Source organism: Canis lupus, chromosome 3, assembly GCF_011100685.1.
Source record: "Canis lupus familiaris isolate Mischka breed German Shepherd chromosome 3, alternate assembly UU_Cfam_GSD_1.0, whole genome shotgun sequence".
Taxonomy (NCBI): domain Eukaryota; kingdom Metazoa; phylum Chordata; class Mammalia; order Carnivora; family Canidae; genus Canis; species Canis lupus.
The window spans coordinates 40137109-40155915 of NC_049224.1; the positions used below are offsets into that span (position 1 = coordinate 40137109).

The window sequence follows — 18807 nt, forward strand, 5'->3', positions numbered from 1 at the left end:
CACAGAGAGAGGCAGAGATACAGGCAGAGGGAGAAACAGGCTCCCTGCAAGGAGCCCGATGTGGGACTTGATCCTGGATCCCAGGATCATGCCCTGAGCCAAAGGCAGATGCTCAACTGCTGAGCCACCCAGGTGTCCCAAATACCAAGTTTTTAAGTGACAGTACGATATTATGCCAGAATAAGCAACCAAACCCATGGACTAGAATAGCTAGTCCAGAAGCAGACCTTCACATATTTGGACACTTAATTTTTGAAAAAAGTTACTGCAGAACAGTGGGTAAGGGTTGGTCTTTTCAATAAATGATACTGAATCAAATGAATATCCATATGGGGAAAAAAGATATCTTGATCCCTACCCCAGACCATACACAAATGTCTATTCCAGACATACTGCAAATCCAAATGTGAAAGGTGAAACAACAAAACTTTTAGAAGAAAATATTCATGAGTTGGGGGTGGGCAAATTTCTTAAAGAGGACTAAAAAGAACATGAACTACATAAGGAAAAGTTCATAAATTATACATTAAAATTAAGAACTTCCAGGAATGCCTGGGTGGCTCAGTCAAAGCATCTGCCTTTGACTCTGGTCATGATCCCAGGACCCAGGGATCAAGCCCCATGTTGGACTCCCTGCTCAGAGGGGAGCCTGCTTCTCCTCCTCCCTCTGCCGCTCCCCCTGTTTGTGCTCTCTCCTTCTGTTAAGTAAATAAAGAATTTAAAAAAAAATTAAGAACTTCTGTTCATCAAAAGACACCATTAAGAAAAGGCAAGTCACAGAGAGGGGGAACATATTCACTACACATATATCTTACGAGAACTCATATCCAAAAAATATAAAAATCTGCAAATCAGCAAAAAGAACAGCCCAATAGAAAAATGTGCAAAACACTTAAACAGACATTTCAAATAGCAGTGATCTAAATGGACAATATTTTTTTTTAAAGTTCTCAATTGTGTTAGTACTTAAGAAAATACAATTAAAACCACAATGCAATACCATTGCTGACCCACCAGAATAGCCAAAATTAAAAAGACAGACACTATCAAATGTTAATGAGTGTAAATTAGTACAACCACTTAGGATAACTAGTAAGAATCAACTTAAGGTGAATGTAAGTTAACCCTATGATCCAGCAAATCCATTTCCATGTATGTATTAGCATATGTATTCATAGGTGCTGTATTCATAGGTGCACTATTATAATAGGTGTACTATTTTTAATTGTTCAAACTGGAAATTACCCAAATGTTCATCAACAGCAGAATGGATAAATTGGAATATTCACACAACAAAATACTATATAACAATGAAAATAAGTTAACTACAACTAACACAATGTTAAGCAAGAGATACATAAGGCACAATTTTATTTGCATAAATATAAAATTAAGCAAAACCAATCTATGCAAGACGTGGTTACCACTAGGGCAAGAGTGTGACTAAAAGGACAAGAAGGGAGTTTCTCAAATGTGGCAATGTCCTGTTCTTGATCCGGATGCCAGTTACTTGGGTGTGCTTGGTTTGCCTTCTGCTGTGAGTATATCATAATTCAATAAAAATTTCAAAAGGAATGAATTCTGGGGGATGGTAGAGCTACGTGTGAAAGGTAAAACAATTAAGCCTCCAGTAGACAACAGCAACAAAATATTTGGGGGCACATGTACAGACATACAACCCTCTAACCAGAAAGGAAAAGATGAATTGAATTACATAAAAATTAGAAACTTCCAGTCATCAAACAATACCATTAAGAGTGGAAAGGCCAGGCAGCCTGGGGTGGCTCAGAGGTTTAGCGCCGCCTTCAGCCCAGGACCTGATCCTGGAGTCGCAGGATCGAGTCCCACGTCGGGCTCCCTGCACGGAGTCTGCTTCTCCCTCTGCCTGTGTCTCTGCCTCTCTGTCTCTCTCTAGGTCTCTCATGAATAAATAAATAAAATCTTAAAAAAAAAAAAAGAGTGGAAAGGCCTGTAAGCAGAAAAATTTTTTCTGTCCCAGACTACATGACCACAGTGAAACTTTGTCCCAACAAAAGAGGACAAAAGATAGTCAATGCGTAGGGCTTTCTGAGCTAAGCTTTTCCTCTGAGAACTCCTCTTGAACTGGACCATTTGAAACCTTGTTCTCACTGCAAAATGGGTTGAGGAAGCTACTTTAGTAGCCTTTTGATTTGAATTGCAGCCAGATTATGATTTGGTGATCTAGGGAATAGGATGTTATCCTAAACAGAACATAATGGACTATAATTTGTGTTTGCTGCATTGATGACTTGTACAAGGACAGTATTTCTGGTCTCTGCAAATTCTTTTGTATTTAAGCAGTTTTAACCAAAAGAAAAAAAAAAAGTGCAAAAGGAGGCCTCAGAGTGTGCTCACATCCAGCATACATAAAGAAATCCCATTAATCAATAAAAAAAAGTCAGACAATCCAGTAAGAAAAGAAAACGGACCACAGACTTGAATGGGCACTTTGCAAAAGATACCTGAATAGACACCATACATGACAAGGTCCTCAACTTCATTAGTTATTAGAGACAAGCTAATCAAAACAATAGTGCAACACATCCATAAGAATCCCCATAATTATTTTTTATACTAATATTATTTGTTTTTATTATTATTATTTTATTTTTTAAAGACTTTATTTATTCATGAGAGACACACACACAGAGAGGCAGAGACACAGGCAGAGGGAGAAGCAGGCTCCATTCAGGGAGCCTGATGTGGGACCTGATCCTGGGTCTCCAGGATCTCGTCCTGGGCTGAAGGCGGCGCTAAACCGCTGAGCCACCAGGGCTGCCCTACTATTATTTGAAAGAGAATTTGCATGCACAGGGAGGAGCAGAGGGAGAGGGAGAGAGAATCCCAAGCAGGCTCCTGGCTGAGCCCAATGGTCGTGCTCCATTCCACTACCCGAGATCATGACCTGAGCAGAAATCCAGAGTCCCACGCTTAGCCAACTGGGCCACCCATGCACCCCAGTCCCCACAGTTATACTGGCAATACTAAAGGGGCTGAGGTTGGAAGTGATGGAAACCCTCTTGCACACAGCTAGAGTATGTATATTAGTATTATTTCAGCCTCTTGGCCTGTTAGGCATTACTTATTGATGATAGTATACCCTATGCCCAGAAGCTCTACTCCTGGAGAAACTTGGACACGTGTGCATTGGATCCACGTACAACAAAAATGCATAGCGGTATTCGGAACAGCCCCACGACAAAACGATCCTAATGTCCATCAACAGCAGAATGGCTAAATTGTGGTCTGAGATATACCATGGGATTCTGCACAGCAGCGAAAAGTAAACAAACCATTGCTGGATGCAACCTGGGACGGATTCCAGTTATAACACAAAACCAAAGACACCAGGCACGGGAGCACGCTGCGTGACTCTATTTGTATCAAAAGCAAGCAAAAACTAATCTGTGGTGTTGGGATTCCTGGTTGCCTTTGGGAAGGGATGGAGGCTTTCGGAAAAGTGTTCTTTTTTCTGGACCCGGAGGCAGCAACGCAGGTGCGCTCCCTCTGCGGGTATTCTTCACGTTGCAGATTCCTGGTTTGCGCACTCTTCTGTATCCCGTGCTTCTGTTAAATATTTAAATACCTGGAGGTCACAAGCCTAACCGAAAACTGAACTGTGCGCGGGGCAGGGTCGGGCGCGCTAGGTGGTAAGACGATCCCAGCGGGGCGGGCTGTGATCGACCCTGCCCTGGTGGGGCGGGAATCCTGAAGTCCTGAACCTTTCACTGGATCCCCCGGGTGCCCGTCCCTCCTGGGTGGGGCGAGGGCAGACACAGCGTTTCCTCCCGCCTCAAAATGCATTGATGCATGAGAAAGTTCTATTCGGGTGCGATTACATTTTGCTTAACTTGCGGACAAGAGCATCATCAGGAATCAGGGGCCCTCCTTCAAGCACGCCCCAAGGAAAAACCCAGAACCCGAGACACGTTCCGCGCGCTCCAGCAGCTCCGCAGACGACGAGATCGTGGGCGTTGCTCACGATCGATTACTTCGGCCTGGGTGCCGAGCGGCGCGCGCATGCGCCGGCTGCGATTGGTGAGGCCTGGCGGCGGGGCGCGGGGTACGCCGGGAAGTCTGGCGGGCGGGAGGCGGCGGGAAGCAGCCGGTGGGCCGCGGCACCGGCAGCGGCAGCGGGAGGCAGCAGGATGGTGAAGCTGACGGCGGAGCTGATCGAGCAGGCGGCTCAGTACACCAACGCCGTGCGGGACCGCGAGCTGGATCTCCGGGGTGAGTCTCGAGGAGTGGGTGGGCCTTCGCGCCCAGCCGCGTGCTCGGAGGGCCGGCGCTTGGCCCGCGGGCCTGCCTTGTGGGCGCCGAGCCGGACTGTGGCAGCACCGCCCGGGGCTGCGTCTTCCCGGTGCTGCCAGAGACCATCCCTAGGCCCTTCTGAGCCTTGGGTTACCCTCGTTCCTACTCACACGCCCAGCCAGTAGATCGCTTCCTGGTCCACAGCCGAGGGCCTCAGGCAGGCCTTGCTTGGCGTAGTTCTCAGTCTCAACTATTTGAGAGCTGGCAAGTTGTTCGTGCTGGTAACGCTAGTGCGCAGCGGCTGGTTGGTTCTTCGTAAATACGTTCAGGTGTTACTGTGGGAGCGTAAGTAAGAGAACGTGTTACCTGTAATTTGCGAGGGGGGAAATGACGTCGGAGAACAAAAGCGATTGCTTCCGCAAGATTTCTTCCCTCTTCCCTTCAGTTGTCCCATATTTCTCTTTTATCAAAGCATTTGAGGGGCACCTGGGTGGTTCGGTCGGTTAAGTGTCTTTGATCCCCAGGGGTCCTAGGATCCAGCCCCGCATTGGGCTCCCTGCTCCGAGGGGAGCCTGCTTCTCCCTCTTTCTCTGCCCGCTGCTCTCCCTGCTTGTGCCATCTCTCTCTCTCTCTCTCTCTCTCTCTCTGAAATCAATAAGTAAAATACTGAAAGAAAAAAAAAAGGTTTTAAAGAGGCTTGCAGTACAAGTTCCCTGTGTAAGGCGGTAGAAGCTCTGAACTATTCAAATTCACGTAGCCATTTCAACCTTAGTAAAGGCTTGGTGGGAAATTGGGAGTGCAGCTGTCTAATCAGCATATCAAGGAAATGACTCTAGGAATGATGTGAAGAGCAGTTTCTCTGGGAATACAATTTGGGCCTGAGATTTGGCTCCACAGAAGAACACCGTCTGAGGTGCAGCACTGTTGTGGGCTTTGCCTTAAGCTTGGATTCCTTGCTGACAAAGCCAGACTGCTTTCATTTTGTTGAAATTAAGTGTCGCTCTCTTGGCGAAGATTGATCTTTAACCATCTAAGCGTGAAGTGCATCGAGTGTTGAGGCTACTTGTTTTGATATAGCGTTTGCTTTGCTACAACCCTTGTTGCTCTGAATTATGTACTTTAACCTTGGCTTGGATTCGTTTCTTTCTTCCGCCAGCACCTAGCACAGTAGTTATGCCCATTTAAGACAAACTCGTGAGGGTTTGGTGAATTGTTCACAGGGTGATGTATTATTGTGTATAAACTGTTGACCTTCAACTCTGAATTGGAGCTGGGGGAAGTGTACAGTAAGGGAGAACTGTCATGAGATCACAAGGATATCCTGGTAAGTTTTATGTATCTGGCCTGTGGGAATGCAAACAGAGTCAAGAGCTGTTGTCCACAATGTATGAACAAGACTTGGACGCTGACAAAAAAGCAGCTTACAATGTAAATTCTCATTATGCCATTTACCTATTTCTGGAGCTTTGGTTATAACAGCGTGAGGGACCTTAAAAAATACTCCTGCAAATGTTAGCTACCAATATTACTATTAATAAGTGTCGGGTGTTGTCATGACTGACTTCATGTCCACTCCTAGACTGTGGCAGTGGGCCATCTGATCCTTGTTCCTCATTTTATGTGCCAGATACTTGCACAGTGTTTGGCACAGCACAGGTACCAGGTAAACACTTTCTAAATAAATGGAAGCTTTGAGTCAAATTACCATGAAGTACTGCTAAGGTTTTAAGGTATCGTTTAGCCATATCAATACTTGTGTATTTTTTTTTTTCCTTCTACTTTGCAGGGTATAAAATTCCTGTCATTGAAAATCTGGGTGCTACCTTAGACCAGTTTGATGCTATTGATTTTTCTGACAATGAAATCAGGAAACTGGATGGTTTTCCTTTGTTGAGAAGGCTGAAAACATTATTAGTGAACAACAATAGAATATGGTAAGTGTCTGCTAGTGGAGAGTAATTCTCCCCCCGCCCCCCAGAGTAAATATTGCAGCATTCCCTGAAGAAGCCATAGTACATATACTGCCAGTTGAGCCTACGTATTCTTATTTATTTATTTATTTATTTATTTATTAAGATTTTATTTACTTATTCAAGAGAGACTTGGAGAGAGAGGCAGAGACACAACACAGGCAGAGGGAGAAGCAGGCTCCATGCAGGGAGCCCCATGCAGGACTCCATCACGGGTCTCCAGGATCACACCCTGGGCTGTAGGCAGCGCTAAACTGCTGGGCCAGTGGGGCTGACCTATGTATGTCTTTTTTTTTTTTTTTTTTAATGTATTTCTTTTTAAAATGAGAAACAAGCTACACTTTTGCCATATAGGCCCATAGATTAACTTGGTAATGGTCTTGTTTTTATTTGCATTTGTTCAGAAATACTTATATATTCATGGTAATAGATATTTAAATTGCAAATATTCTGTTTTGTGCATATTTTGGCTTCTAAAACTAATTGTAATTATCAGAGGGATTATATTTAGAAGATATGTAAAGTTCAACAATTTTATATAGATAGATAGACTGATTTATTTTAGGGAATGAAAGCCCATGCCTGAGAGCAGGGAGTGGTGCAAAGAGAGAGAAATCCTCAAGCAGCTTCCCCACTGAGTGTAAACCTCCTTGTGGGGCTCTGTTGCAGCACCCTGAGATCGAGACCTGGGCCAAAATCAAGAGTCAGGCGCTTAACTGACTGAGCCACCCTGGCACCCCCAACAGTTATATTTTTGGCTGAATGAATGTCTCTAACTCACACCCTCTGCCATTTGTTTTTCTTTACAACTGATGTTTAGAATTTTACATATATATATATATATATATATATATATATATATATATTTAAGATTTTTATTTATTTATTTATTCATAGACACAGAGAGAGAGAGAGAGGCACAGGCAGAGGGAGAGGCAAGGCTCCTCACCGGGAGCCTGACATGGGACTCGATCCCGGGACTCCAGGATTGCTCCCTGAGCCAAAGGCAGGCGCTAAACCGCTGAGCCACCCAGGGATCCCCAATCTCTGAGTAAATTCTATCAAAAAAAGTTGTTGAAAGTCAATAGACAATGTTTTTAAGAAGTATTAGGTAGTGACTTTCTTATTTTTTTATTTTTAAAGATTATTTATTTTAGAGAGAGCACACACATGCTCAGATGCAAGTGGAGGGAGGGAGGGACAAAAGGGGAGAATCCAAAGCTGACTCTCCAGTGAGCATGGAGCCTGGCACAGGGCTCCCTACCAAGACCCTGAGATCACAACCTGAGCCAAAATCAGGAGTCAGACACTCAACTGACTGAGGCACCTCAATGACTTGCTTTTTAAAAATGTCGTATTTCAGGGGTACCTGGGTGTCTCAGTGGTTGAGCATCTGCCTTTGGCTCAGGTCGTGATCCCAGGGTTCTGGGATCAAGTCCTATATCCAGCTCCCCACAGGGAGCCTGCTTCTCCCCCTGCCTGTGTCTTGGACTCTCTCTCTATCTCTCATGAATAAATAAAATCTTTAAAAAAATTTTTTCTTATGGATTTAACCATTCCCTGATGTAGTTGTTGTTTGTTGTGTACCTGAGGTGTGAATGCAGAGTCACTTGTACTTCTGTGCTACCTGCACAAAAGTTCTACACGGGAGTTTCTTCTTCTCTTAGCTTTCACTAGATAGTGTGGTGATGGAAGGAACCCCAGGCAACCCTTGGGAGGCGTAGGTTCTAAAATCACCCCACTTCCGCCACTAACCTTGTGACCCCAGACAAGGTTTTCCCTTTCATGCTTCATTTTCCCTGTCAAATAGGGTGGTGGAACAAAGATCTCTAAAGTTCTTTCACCTTTAGAGTCTGAAATCTTCTGTTCAAGGATTTAGATAAAATGGTTAGCTTACCTACTTTTTTTTTCACTTTTACAGAAGTCTTTTATTTTCATTTTAGCCGTATAGGTGAGGGACTTGATCAGGCTCTACCCTGTCTGACAGAACTCATTCTCACCAACAATAGTCTTGTGGAACTGGTAAGTCCAACCGGGTGAGGGGGGTGTATTTGGGGGAGGAATTAAAGGTGCTACTTGCCTCTTACAACTTAGAAAGTCCAGAAAGTTTTTTCATCATCCATCATCCTTTATCTTCTTAATTCAAGATCAGGGCCTCGTTCAGTTAAATAGCCTTTTCCACTCTGTAGCTCATCTTTTTTTTTTTTTCCTTTTTTTTTTTTTTTTTTTATGATTTTATTTATTCATGGAGACAGAGGCAGACACAGGCAGAGGGAGAAGCAGGCTCCATGCAGGGAGCCCTATGTGGGACTCGATCCTGGGTCTCCGGGATCCCGCCCTGGGCTGAAGGTGGTGCTAAACCACTGAGCCACCCAGGCTGCCCTTCCTTCGGATTCTTAAAGGAGTACTTAACTCCAAAAGTAAGAGAGCACTGACTGGTCAGGCTGTCTTTTCTAAAATATACCAGATTTTCAACCCAAAATGCACATTCAAAGGAAATGTGTGCCAGGATAGAGGCTGTATTTTTATGTATATTGTATTTATATTTAAAGCTGTTTGTAAAGATGAAGGCTGAGTTTGTGCTATCAGTTACTGGAAAAGGTGTGTTAAAGTCTCATACATTGGGACGCCTGGGTGGCTTGGCGGTTAAGTATCTGCCTTTGGCCCAGGGCATGATTCTGGAGTCCCGGGATCGAGTCCCATATTGGGCTCCCTGCATGGAGTCTGCTTCTCCCTCTGCCTGTGTCTCTGCTTATCTCTGTGTCTCTCATGAGTAAATAAATAAAATCTTAAAAAAAAAAAAAAAATCTCATACATCTTCCTGGATTTGACAGGGAGTTGTATTTTAGTAATGTATTTTGAAGTTCTCTTAGTTGATATACACAAATTTTAAATTGTTAATACCTTCCTGGTAAACTAACCTTTTTAATATTGTGTCGTGCTCCTCTTTATCTTTTTTAGTGATATTTTACCCTGTTTATTTTATCTGCTGTAATTACGCCCAAACAAGCTTTCTTTTATTTAGTATTTGTATATTTTTTTCTATCCGAAATTAACTTCAGGCTTTACTGTAACTTATGTTTTAGATTTATCTCTTGAAAACAGCGAATGATAAGATTGTTTTGTGAAATCCAGTGTGAAGTCTTTCTTTTAAATGAAGTATTTGGTCTGCTTACATTTAATTTAATTACTGGTGTATTTGAGTTTGTCTTCTCACTTTTTCTGGAGGTTATTGTTTGACCCACTCATCATTCATTTCTTTTTCTCTCTTTTACTGTGTTCACTCTGTGTGTGTGTGTGTGTGTGTGTGTGTGTGTCTCTGTGTGTGTCTCTCTGTCATTCTTTTCCTAAGAGTGTAGGAATTACTCATTCCTATTCTTAGTATTGTAGGAACTAAAATACGTATTTATTACAGTTTTGAGTTAACCAATACCTCTAGTTTCTTAAACAATAGTGACCTTAAACATTTCAAACCCCCCACATATTATTTACTTAATTCTGTCTTTAAGAAACCCATCAAGACACTGTTTTCCACAGTTTCTGTGTCTCTGTGTAACAAAAGTTGCCATTCGTTGTTCCTTTTTGTTTTGTTTTTTTGCAGCTTTACTGAAGTTTGAGTGATAAATAAAAATTGTATGTATTTAAGATGCAAAGTGTGATTTTGATAGATGTATAGTTTTGAAGTGGTCACTGTTACCAAACTCACATATTCATCACTCAAGTATTTACTTTTTTATTTGTAGGGTAAGAGTACTTGAGATCTATTATCAGCGAATTTCAAGTATACAGTAGTAAATAGTCCCCATGTCAAACAGAACTTACTTGTCTTATAACTGAAAGTTTGTACTCTGATCAGTAGCTCATTTCCCCTCCTCCCCCACACTTCAGCCTCTAGTAACCATTCTTTTTTTTTTTTTAATTTTTTAAAATATTTATTTATGATAGTCACACAGAGAGAGAGAGAGAAAGAGAGAGGCAGAGACATAGGCAGAGGGAGAAGCAGGCTCCATGCACCAGGAGCCCGACGTGGGATTTGATTCCGGGTCTCCAGGATGACGCCCTGGGCCAAAGGCAGGCACGCTAAATCACTGCGCCACCCAGGGTTCCCAGTAACCACCATTCAACTCCGTGTTGCTGAGAGTTGTTCGTTTTTCTTTAATTATTAGATTACACATACGAGTGAGATCATTCGATGTTTGTCTTTGTCTTCTTTTAGGTCATCTTGTGTATCCCTTTTAGGGGTGACATGCCAGTAGCATGCTCTAGAGCTCCCTCTGATGGTTGATTGTGAAGCCTTTAAAAATAGCAACCAGGGGCAGCCTTGGTGGCCCAGTAGTTTGGCGCTGCCTTCAGCCCAGGGTATGATCCTGGAGATTCTGCATCGGGCTCCCTGCATGGAGCCTGCTTCTCCCTCTGCCTGTGTCTCCGCCTCTTTCTCTCTCTCTCTCTCTCTCTCTCTCTCATGAATGAATAAACAAAATCTTAAAAAAAATAAAATAAAAATGGCAGACTATTTTCTGAACTCCTACTCTGTACCCCTGTACTTTTCTCTCATTATTCCTTTTGCCTTGTCCTCAATTTCAGTCTGGTCCTACCAGTCTATCCTCACTGTAGGGCTTTGTCCTGGAAAGGATACCATTTGTGTTTAGTACGAAGAATGAGGGCCAGAATTGCCCAGTTGCTTCAGGACTTAATGTACTCCTTATTGGAAGATACATAGCTATTGGCTGCTGTTCTCAGACTGAACTCTTGGTCATTTTGGGGTATTCACATTTGTCACAAGCCTTTCTGCTGTCCTGCTGTTGCTTCCTGTACAAATGCTGGCTCCCAAGCCAGTCTTGCAGCTCTCACAATGGTCTGTCTCTACCTGCTAGGATTCTTGCCAGAATGCCTTTTCGTCTAGGTTAATTGTAGTTGTTGACCATAGGCTTTTGGTTTTGCTATCCTTGTTGAGCTGTATCTTATGTGATAATTTGGAAAGAATCAAAAACTAACTTGCCTTTATCCCATAATTGTGTCCTTTTTCTTCCCCCTATACTCTTTGTCCTTGAATAATTATCTAAAGCAGTTTGAGGGAACCTTGAATAAAGGTGCCAGGCCTCAACGATGATATGCCTGTGTCACCACCAGGCATGTCCAGGTACTAGTGGTAAAAACCGCCTTACCCCAAGATCCAGTTTGAGGTTCCTTGTGTGAATAATTTGCTCTGAAGTCACATAAACTTTAATATATTTCTTTTCTAAATAATTCCTTTAAAGTCTAGCCCTTTTGAGCTTGCTACAGGACATATAATTTTTTTGAGGGGGAGGGGTCTCTTAATATTGAGACAGAAGCTGTTATGGCTAGGATTTTCAGTTTAAGAAGTTCAAATCTACTTAACAGTTTAGTCAGTAATTTACTAAGCATCGGTGATGTGCTAGTATTGTGCTAGGTGCTAGGGCATTAAAGAAATAAAAGATAGGAGTCCCTGTTCCAAAGGCATCTGCCATATCAGAGTATCAGAATAGCCTATGGTATTCATATTCTTACCTCTGGCCATTTCTTTTACAGGGTGACCTAGACCCTTTGGCATCTCTCAAATCACTGACTTACCTAAGGTATGGAAATGATCTGTGGTGGTGACAGTTAAGTCCTTTATAATAGCACCATTACCAGCCTTGATCTTAGAGCAAACAGTTAGTAAGAAGGACCTTTGAAAAACAAGGACTGAAAATGTGAAACCTCCCCAATGTGAATTTAATAACTCTGCAACATGACAAAATTGACTCATCTGATTCCATTAAAATGGACCTGTTGAATGCTGCACTGTGAGTAAGATTGGCATTATGTTATTCCTTTTCTTGTAGTATTCTGAGAAATCCTGTAACAAACAAGAAGCATTATAGACTGTATGTAATTTATAAAGTTCCGCAAGTCAGAGTACTGGATTTCCAGAAAGTGAAACTAAAAGTAAGTATTGTTCTGTGGGTTATAAGTCATTGTAGATTCGTGTGTTTCATTTTATACTTTTGTTACTGATTTTTTTTTAATTGCCTAATGAGTTTTCCTATTGGTTTGTAATAAAAATGTGGGAAGGAAAATGTTAAGTCCTTTATTTTTCATAGCAGAGTTTATATAGCAGGACTTTGAGTTAAAGCTGTCTTACATGGTAGTGTTGGTCATTCAGAGGTAGTACAATATCAGAGCAACCATGAGCACCATCAACAACAGATCGTTTAGATCCACTCCCCTGTGGGGACCTTAGTATAATCCATTTTTCAGCAGCTGTAATTGTTAGAATGATTTTCTCTTTACTAGGTGTGTTTTTGGTTTGTGTGTGGTTTGTGTTTTTTGTTTTTTCTTTTTAAACATTCTTAGTTCCTCCAGACCCCCTCCTCGAAACTAGGAGGGGGAGCTTTCTTCAGGGAGCTTTCACCAGAGAAGGCAAGGCCATTTGTCTCCTTTTAATTTGAAATTGGCTTTTTGGTATTTTTACCAGCCCCGAGTGTTTCAGGAGAGTTTCCTTCCATGTTTTCTGAGGAATGCATTTAAATGCATGTGGTATTCCTATTTCCATTAACTCTGTGTGTGGTGTTGCTGTAGGAGCGTCAGGAAGCAGAGAAAATGTTCAAGGGCAAACGGGGTGCACAACTTGCAAAGGATATTGCCAGGAGAAGCAAAACGTAAGATACAGATAATCCAACTTCACTCCACTTCACCTTCAGAAACACTATCTGTCTGGCTTTTTGCCCTCCTACAGAATTAAACAAAACACCTGTGACTAACACAGTATTGAATTCGTGTGATGATAGCCCCGTGACCATCACTGGTCCACACATCACATGAGATTTCCATCAGGTTAGCAAATACTTCCATGTTCAGTCTTAATGCGACATTGTATACTTCCTGCTTCTTCTCTATAGGAAGATGAACTGGGTGGTGTTTCTGAAGGAGGGAGTTTCTTGTATCAGTTTGTTAACAAAGATAAGATACTACACTGGTTGAATTACTTTCAAAAGCTTTTTTTGAAAGTAAAAGAGAAGCAGTTTCCCTTGTCTGGATTTAACAGTTGCATTCTTCCCTCTCCTTTCCCCTCCCAAGTTTCAATCCAGGTGCTGGTTTGCCAACTGACAAAAAGAAAGGTGGGCCATCTCCAGGGGATGTAGAAGCAATCAAGGTAATAACGGGTTAGGACTCTTGGACTGGAAAGAGTTGCCGTGGGTTTTAGGACATGAAATATGTAATTGACCAAATTCTAAACATTGTAGTGTCTTCCCCCACCCCACCCCACCCCACCCCACAACCCCACAAGAGTTAGGTTCCTGCTATGTTCCGTGTAAGGAAGGAACTAGCTTAAAGTTACTACCTGATTTTGACTTGAATTATTTACATGAGCCAGTCAAAGCAGAGGCAGCTCTGGTTCTTTGTCATTTTCCCAGGATCTATTTTTTTTTTTTTAAATAGTTAAATTACCTTAGCATGTTGTCTCAGTGTTTGCCTTAGCTTTTCAAAGATTTGCTGTCTGAAAGATCTGTTAGTTAATCATGGGAAATCCTAATTTCATAATACTGCTTCCTAGATTATCCAGTAACATAGTTCCAAAAAGGTGCTTTAATTCACTAAATTGTTAGGACATGTGCAATGATTATTTTCTCTCTTGTAAGAGGGTCCACATCCATCTACCAATTTGGGGAATTTATGATTTGGTTTGATTTCAACATGACGATAAAATTCTTACCCCAGCACAACTGTATAATAGTCCACCTCACAGAGTTGCCGTGGACTTCTGTAGGGTTTTCTGTGTGATTGACACTTAGATGCAATAAACTGGTCATGTCCATTGTTTTCTGTCCTCCAGAATGCTATAGCAAATGCGTCAACCCTGGCTGAGGTGGAGCGGCTGAAGGGCTTGCTACAGTCCGGTCAGATACCTGGCAGAGAACGCAGATCAGGTCAGGACATGACTTCCAAATAAATTAATGTTATACTTGAAGTGATTCCAAAACAGTTCAGATGCTATGACCCCAGAAATGCTTGCATCAACGTACACGAAATCCCTCTATATGCTCTTCAAAGAGAAGTTGTTTGATGTAGAATATTATGATATAGGACTCTGAGAGTTTTTGATGTAAAAGTTGAAACATACATTATTCCCCAGCCATGCAGTGAAACCGAACACTAGAGTAACCTTGTAGATTTGGACCCGTGTGTATGTGTGTCTGTGTGTAGGATAGATACCTTACTACTTGGAAACACAAGCTTCGGGGGCAAACAGCATGAAGCTCAGATCTTAGCCTCACCGGCTCTATCTTTAGGTGAATTTCTTCATCCTCACTTAATTTTAAGTCCATATCTTCATTTTAAATTTTGAAGTAACATATAGTAACAACTTCAAAAGGTTTTTGGGAGGATAAGTAAGACAGTTCATAGATAGCACTTACAACATTAGCCTAAATTTTCGGTAAGCGTTGGCTATTCTGATATTTGAAGGCCAACTTTGTGACAGGATGTTGGAGGTGTAAAGTAAAAACTACTCAACATAACACATAGTATAAGTTTTGATATGGATGTAACTGAGGGCTTCTACCTCGCCTGGCAACTCAGGGAAGGTTCCCTTGAGCAAATCATGTTTGAACGGAAGCAAAAAATGAGTAAGACATTAATTAGACCAGTGGTTCCCACTATGTAGCTCTTGAGCCTGCAGGCATCTCAGAGGTGAGAACTTTGTATAATGACACTAGTGTGTTACTTGCTTTTTCCCCCATTACTGACATTTGCAATGCTGGTGCAGGAGTAGTGGTGGGTAAAATTGCTGGTGTCTTGGCACAGGTCAAAGCAGTGGCCCAAAGGATATTAGTAGTCATCATTCTAAACTACTGTGGACTCTCAGTAAGATAACTGCTTCCCTTGTGAAGCAGAGAGATAAATGTTATCAAATACCACCTTTTAAGTGCACATCTTTTGATATTCTGGGTTGCAAGAGGGGGGTGTGCATGAGCACATGCCTAAGTTGGACGGTTGTCTCCTTGCACTCATGCAGTGGTTTTAATTGAGAGGCAGGCATCTTCTTGAACACGAAGTAAACTCGTCACTTTAAGGAAAATGAGATACATCTATGGATTTTCAAGTAAGAGTATGGAAAGTTTATTGATAAGGTTTCAGGCTCCATCTTGTACACTAACCCTTCAGAAACTACCACTTTTGTCAAGTTTTAGCATATACTCGGAAAACCCACAATTGTCCTCAAAGACTGTTAGAATACTCCTTCCTTTCCTAGCTGCACATCTGGGTGAGGCCGATTTTCTTCATATCCTTCAGTGAAAACAATGTATTGCAGCAGTGGATTGATGAAGCCAGTACCTACCAGGGTCCAGCTGGCTGCTCTTCATCAGACATTCCAGAGATAGGCAAAAAAATAAAATAAAATAATACTAAGCTTCTCACTTAATATTTTTGTTTTGGAAAATGTTCTTTTTTTTATAAAAACATAAAAGTTAATGTGTAGCAGAGACTTTTTTTTAACGAATTACTGTTTTTTAAAATACTGTTTTAATGTCTAATACAGTGTTGGTGAATTTAATACTGTATTGATAAATGTACATAAACAAAAGCTCTTTGTGTCCTAAAACTAAGGCGTTTGTGAATTGCTGAACTAAACAAAAGCAGAGTGGCATTCTAGTGGCAAAGTGGGTGGGGGAAGGGCACAGACAAAAGCACCTATGGCAAATAGGAGCCTTGCACACTTTTACTGAAAGAGGCCAGTATGAGTGAAGTTCAAGGCACAGGGAGAACGTGGTGAGACGAGCCAACAGAGAAAGCATGCAGTAGGCCACACAGGTACCTGCAGACTGTAACAGATGCGATCTTCTGAGAGCATTGGAAGTCTGTCAAAGGTTTTCAAGGCTCAGTGGTTTCAGGTTGCTTATTGTGATTGTCATATGACAGAAATATTGAGTTTATTTGTTTTCCCTAATATGTTTCATTTGGGCCTTTAGGATCTCTTGGAATTTTCACTGTGATCTGGAAGTTAACTGGGGAGAGGAAGGTGGACATGGTTCAGGGTACTCTGTAGATTTCAGTGGGCCTAGGCTTCTGAGTTTGCCAAAACTTGACTGACATTCTTATCTTGGTAGTTTGGTATCAAGAAAACTGATGTTGGGGCTAACTGTAGAAGCAGTGGGCTTAAACAAGACTAATTTTTCCAAACCGTGACAGAGTTAAAACATTTCCTTTTTCAGAATACATTGGCCAGAGTGTCTGTCATAAATTGATGAGCAAATATAAGACTTTGGTTGTTGCCAAATTTTCTCTAATTTAGAGACCCTAAAGGCACTGAGTATTCCCATTTTCTTTGCCATTTTATGGTAATGGTAAGAACAAAACAAAGTAAGCTTCACAAAAAATGAATTATCAACCCAAAATGGGTTATTAGAATGTCAGGCAGGGAGTTTGACTTTTATAAAGCATCTTTGTGGCCCATTCCCTAGGAATTGACCATCCCTTCCCATACCTGCCAAAGATGGGTAGTCTCTGGACTATAAGGTCTTTGAGGGCAGGTGTTGTTGGGTTTTTGTACCTACTGGAGGAACTAGCAGGCAGTAGCTTCACAGAATGGCCACTCGCATATGGAGTAAGCACATGCTCTAAAATCAATATGACATCTGGCTTTGTGTTTTTCTTTAGGCCCCACTGATGATGGTGAAGAGGAGATGGAAGAAGACACAGTCACAAATGGGTCCTGAGCAGTGTGGCCCAAGTATCTGCAGGATGCGTAATATGCCTACTTGGGACAAGTCCTGTTTTTTTGAACTTGGAATAATAACCTTGTTTGAGTCAGCAAAGTGGAGCTTATAGGCATTGTTGAAATGCTTAAGACTGCTGCCCGTAATTTTGTAATACTATAAATTTTGAAATCTAAATGCCAGTTTTCTACAAATAGTAAAAATGTGACATTCACTGTGCTGCCAAGCTGTCTGTCATCGGGCGGGGGTGGGTGGGTGTGCAGTGCTGTGAGGTATGGACATGTGGAGGTTGGAAATGACAGAAGTCAATGTTTCTAGATAGGCTTCCCAGGCCTCTCTAAAATGTTTAGATTTTTAAGTTCTTAATAAAACTCAAGATAATTTGCTGCCCGTGGTTATCAGTAAGACTGTGCAGTCTCTGGTGCATTTTTTTCCCCATAGAAAGAATAACAACAGCTTCATTAAAGGCGGCAGCCAGTCTTTAATTACTGATTGGAATAATTATAGGGGAATTCAACTTCTGCTTTTTGGAATCTGAGCAGAGACAGCAGGCAGGACATGGTTGGGGGTGGGGGTGGGGTGTCTTGGCCTAGTAAGCAGTATACAAATACACTTTGTTATATTTCTCACACCCTGTTTAGGCTAATCTCAGGAACAAGGTGGTGGAGGTGAGCACCTTCATCCATGTTTTCATCTGATGTTCTGGGTTTTTCTTAAAGCTCCCTGGGAGATTCAAAATGTGAGAAACACTCCTCTTAGACCCCTGAACGGTTGTGAGTGATTGCTCATGGGCTGATTGGCTGTTCTTATAAAGTGTGCACAAGATGGATAAGACAAGAAAGAGTTTGATTTTCAAGGAGCTGACAAGACGGGCTGGGAAGATGGGACCGTGGGCCACTGTGGGGCTAAACCCCCATGCAGTAGCAACTACAAGAAAAGAAGAGGGTAGAGCGTTCAGAAGGGAAATGGAACTTGGGTATCAGGAAACCTTGGCCATTAGATTTCCTCAGTATGACCCTAAATCAGTGCTTTACAACTCCAGTGTGCTGTGAACTTCAGGGCACCTTTTAAATGGCAAGATCCCGTGGGGCCTGGGGCTGCACTTCCAGTATGTTCCCAGTTGCTGTCCATCAGGACAATGCTCCCCAGAGGATTTCCAGCCTTAACCTCTCACCACTTCCTTAAAATCTACCTGGCGCCTGTCAACTCCTTCAAGAACAGTCTGCTGTAATCCACTTACTGATGCTCAAACCAGAGTGGATTGCTGTGTTCTTGTTTTATTCTCACCTTAGCAGATTTGGAGTTTGATGTTTCTTAATGATTGCCTGAGGCCTGGGGCATTTAGGCACCCAGGAACTAACCCAAATACACAGTAGATGGATTTATAAACTGGAATTTGATTTGAGAGGAAGATAACTGCTATTCATGCTCTGCTGTGCCCCTCACCCAGATGCCCTTTGGGATTAGAATGTTACTAGGTGTACATGGGATCAGAACAGAAAGATGTGGGGTGGGGTTGGGGGTGGTCTTAGAGATCTTCCTGGGCTGGATTAGAATTTAGCTTCTACAGCACCTTTCATGACCTAAGTGGCCATGAGGCTGCCTTCTCTACTTTCACAGAGCCTTTCTGTAAATGCACATTTACCCAACACTTCTGTTTCTGATAGGACAACTAAAACAAGTCCATTTTTCTTCTCCACACTTAAGATCCAGGGAAGCTGTTGCCATGCTAGTCAGGAGGCTCCCTGCTCTCATCATTTATAAGCCACCTATTAAGGGGATTCTGAAGCCTCTGGTCACTAGCCTCAGTCATAACATTGGTTGCAGTTCACCTCCCTCCAGTC

The 18807-nt window shown here is 42.2% G+C and overlaps 1 protein-coding gene and 1 long non-coding RNA gene across 2 annotated transcripts; one reads left to right on the forward strand and one right to left on the reverse strand.

Annotated features, from left to right (window-relative positions):
* Positions 1-3373: 3373 nt before the first annotated feature.
* On the reverse strand, positions 3374-4768 carry LOC119871193. Its single transcript, XR_005356916.1, has 2 exons — positions 3861-4768; positions 3374-3588 (listed from the first exon to the last, which is right to left on the reverse strand). It is a non-coding gene; the product is annotated as an uncharacterized LOC119871193 (long non-coding RNA).
* SNRPA1 (small nuclear ribonucleoprotein polypeptide A') lies at positions 4066-17368 on the forward strand. The gene is made up of 9 exons (XM_038532636.1): positions 4066-4251; positions 6059-6206; positions 8186-8264; positions 11793-11839; positions 12089-12191; positions 12825-12904; positions 13323-13398; positions 14080-14173; positions 16905-17368. Exons 1-9 carry the CDS (start codon positions 4170-4172, stop codon positions 16961-16963), a joined length of 768 nt encoding a protein of 255 aa, XP_038388564.1. The 5' UTR covers positions 4066-4169; the 3' UTR covers positions 16964-17368.
* Positions 17369-18807: the final 1439 nt, after the last annotated feature.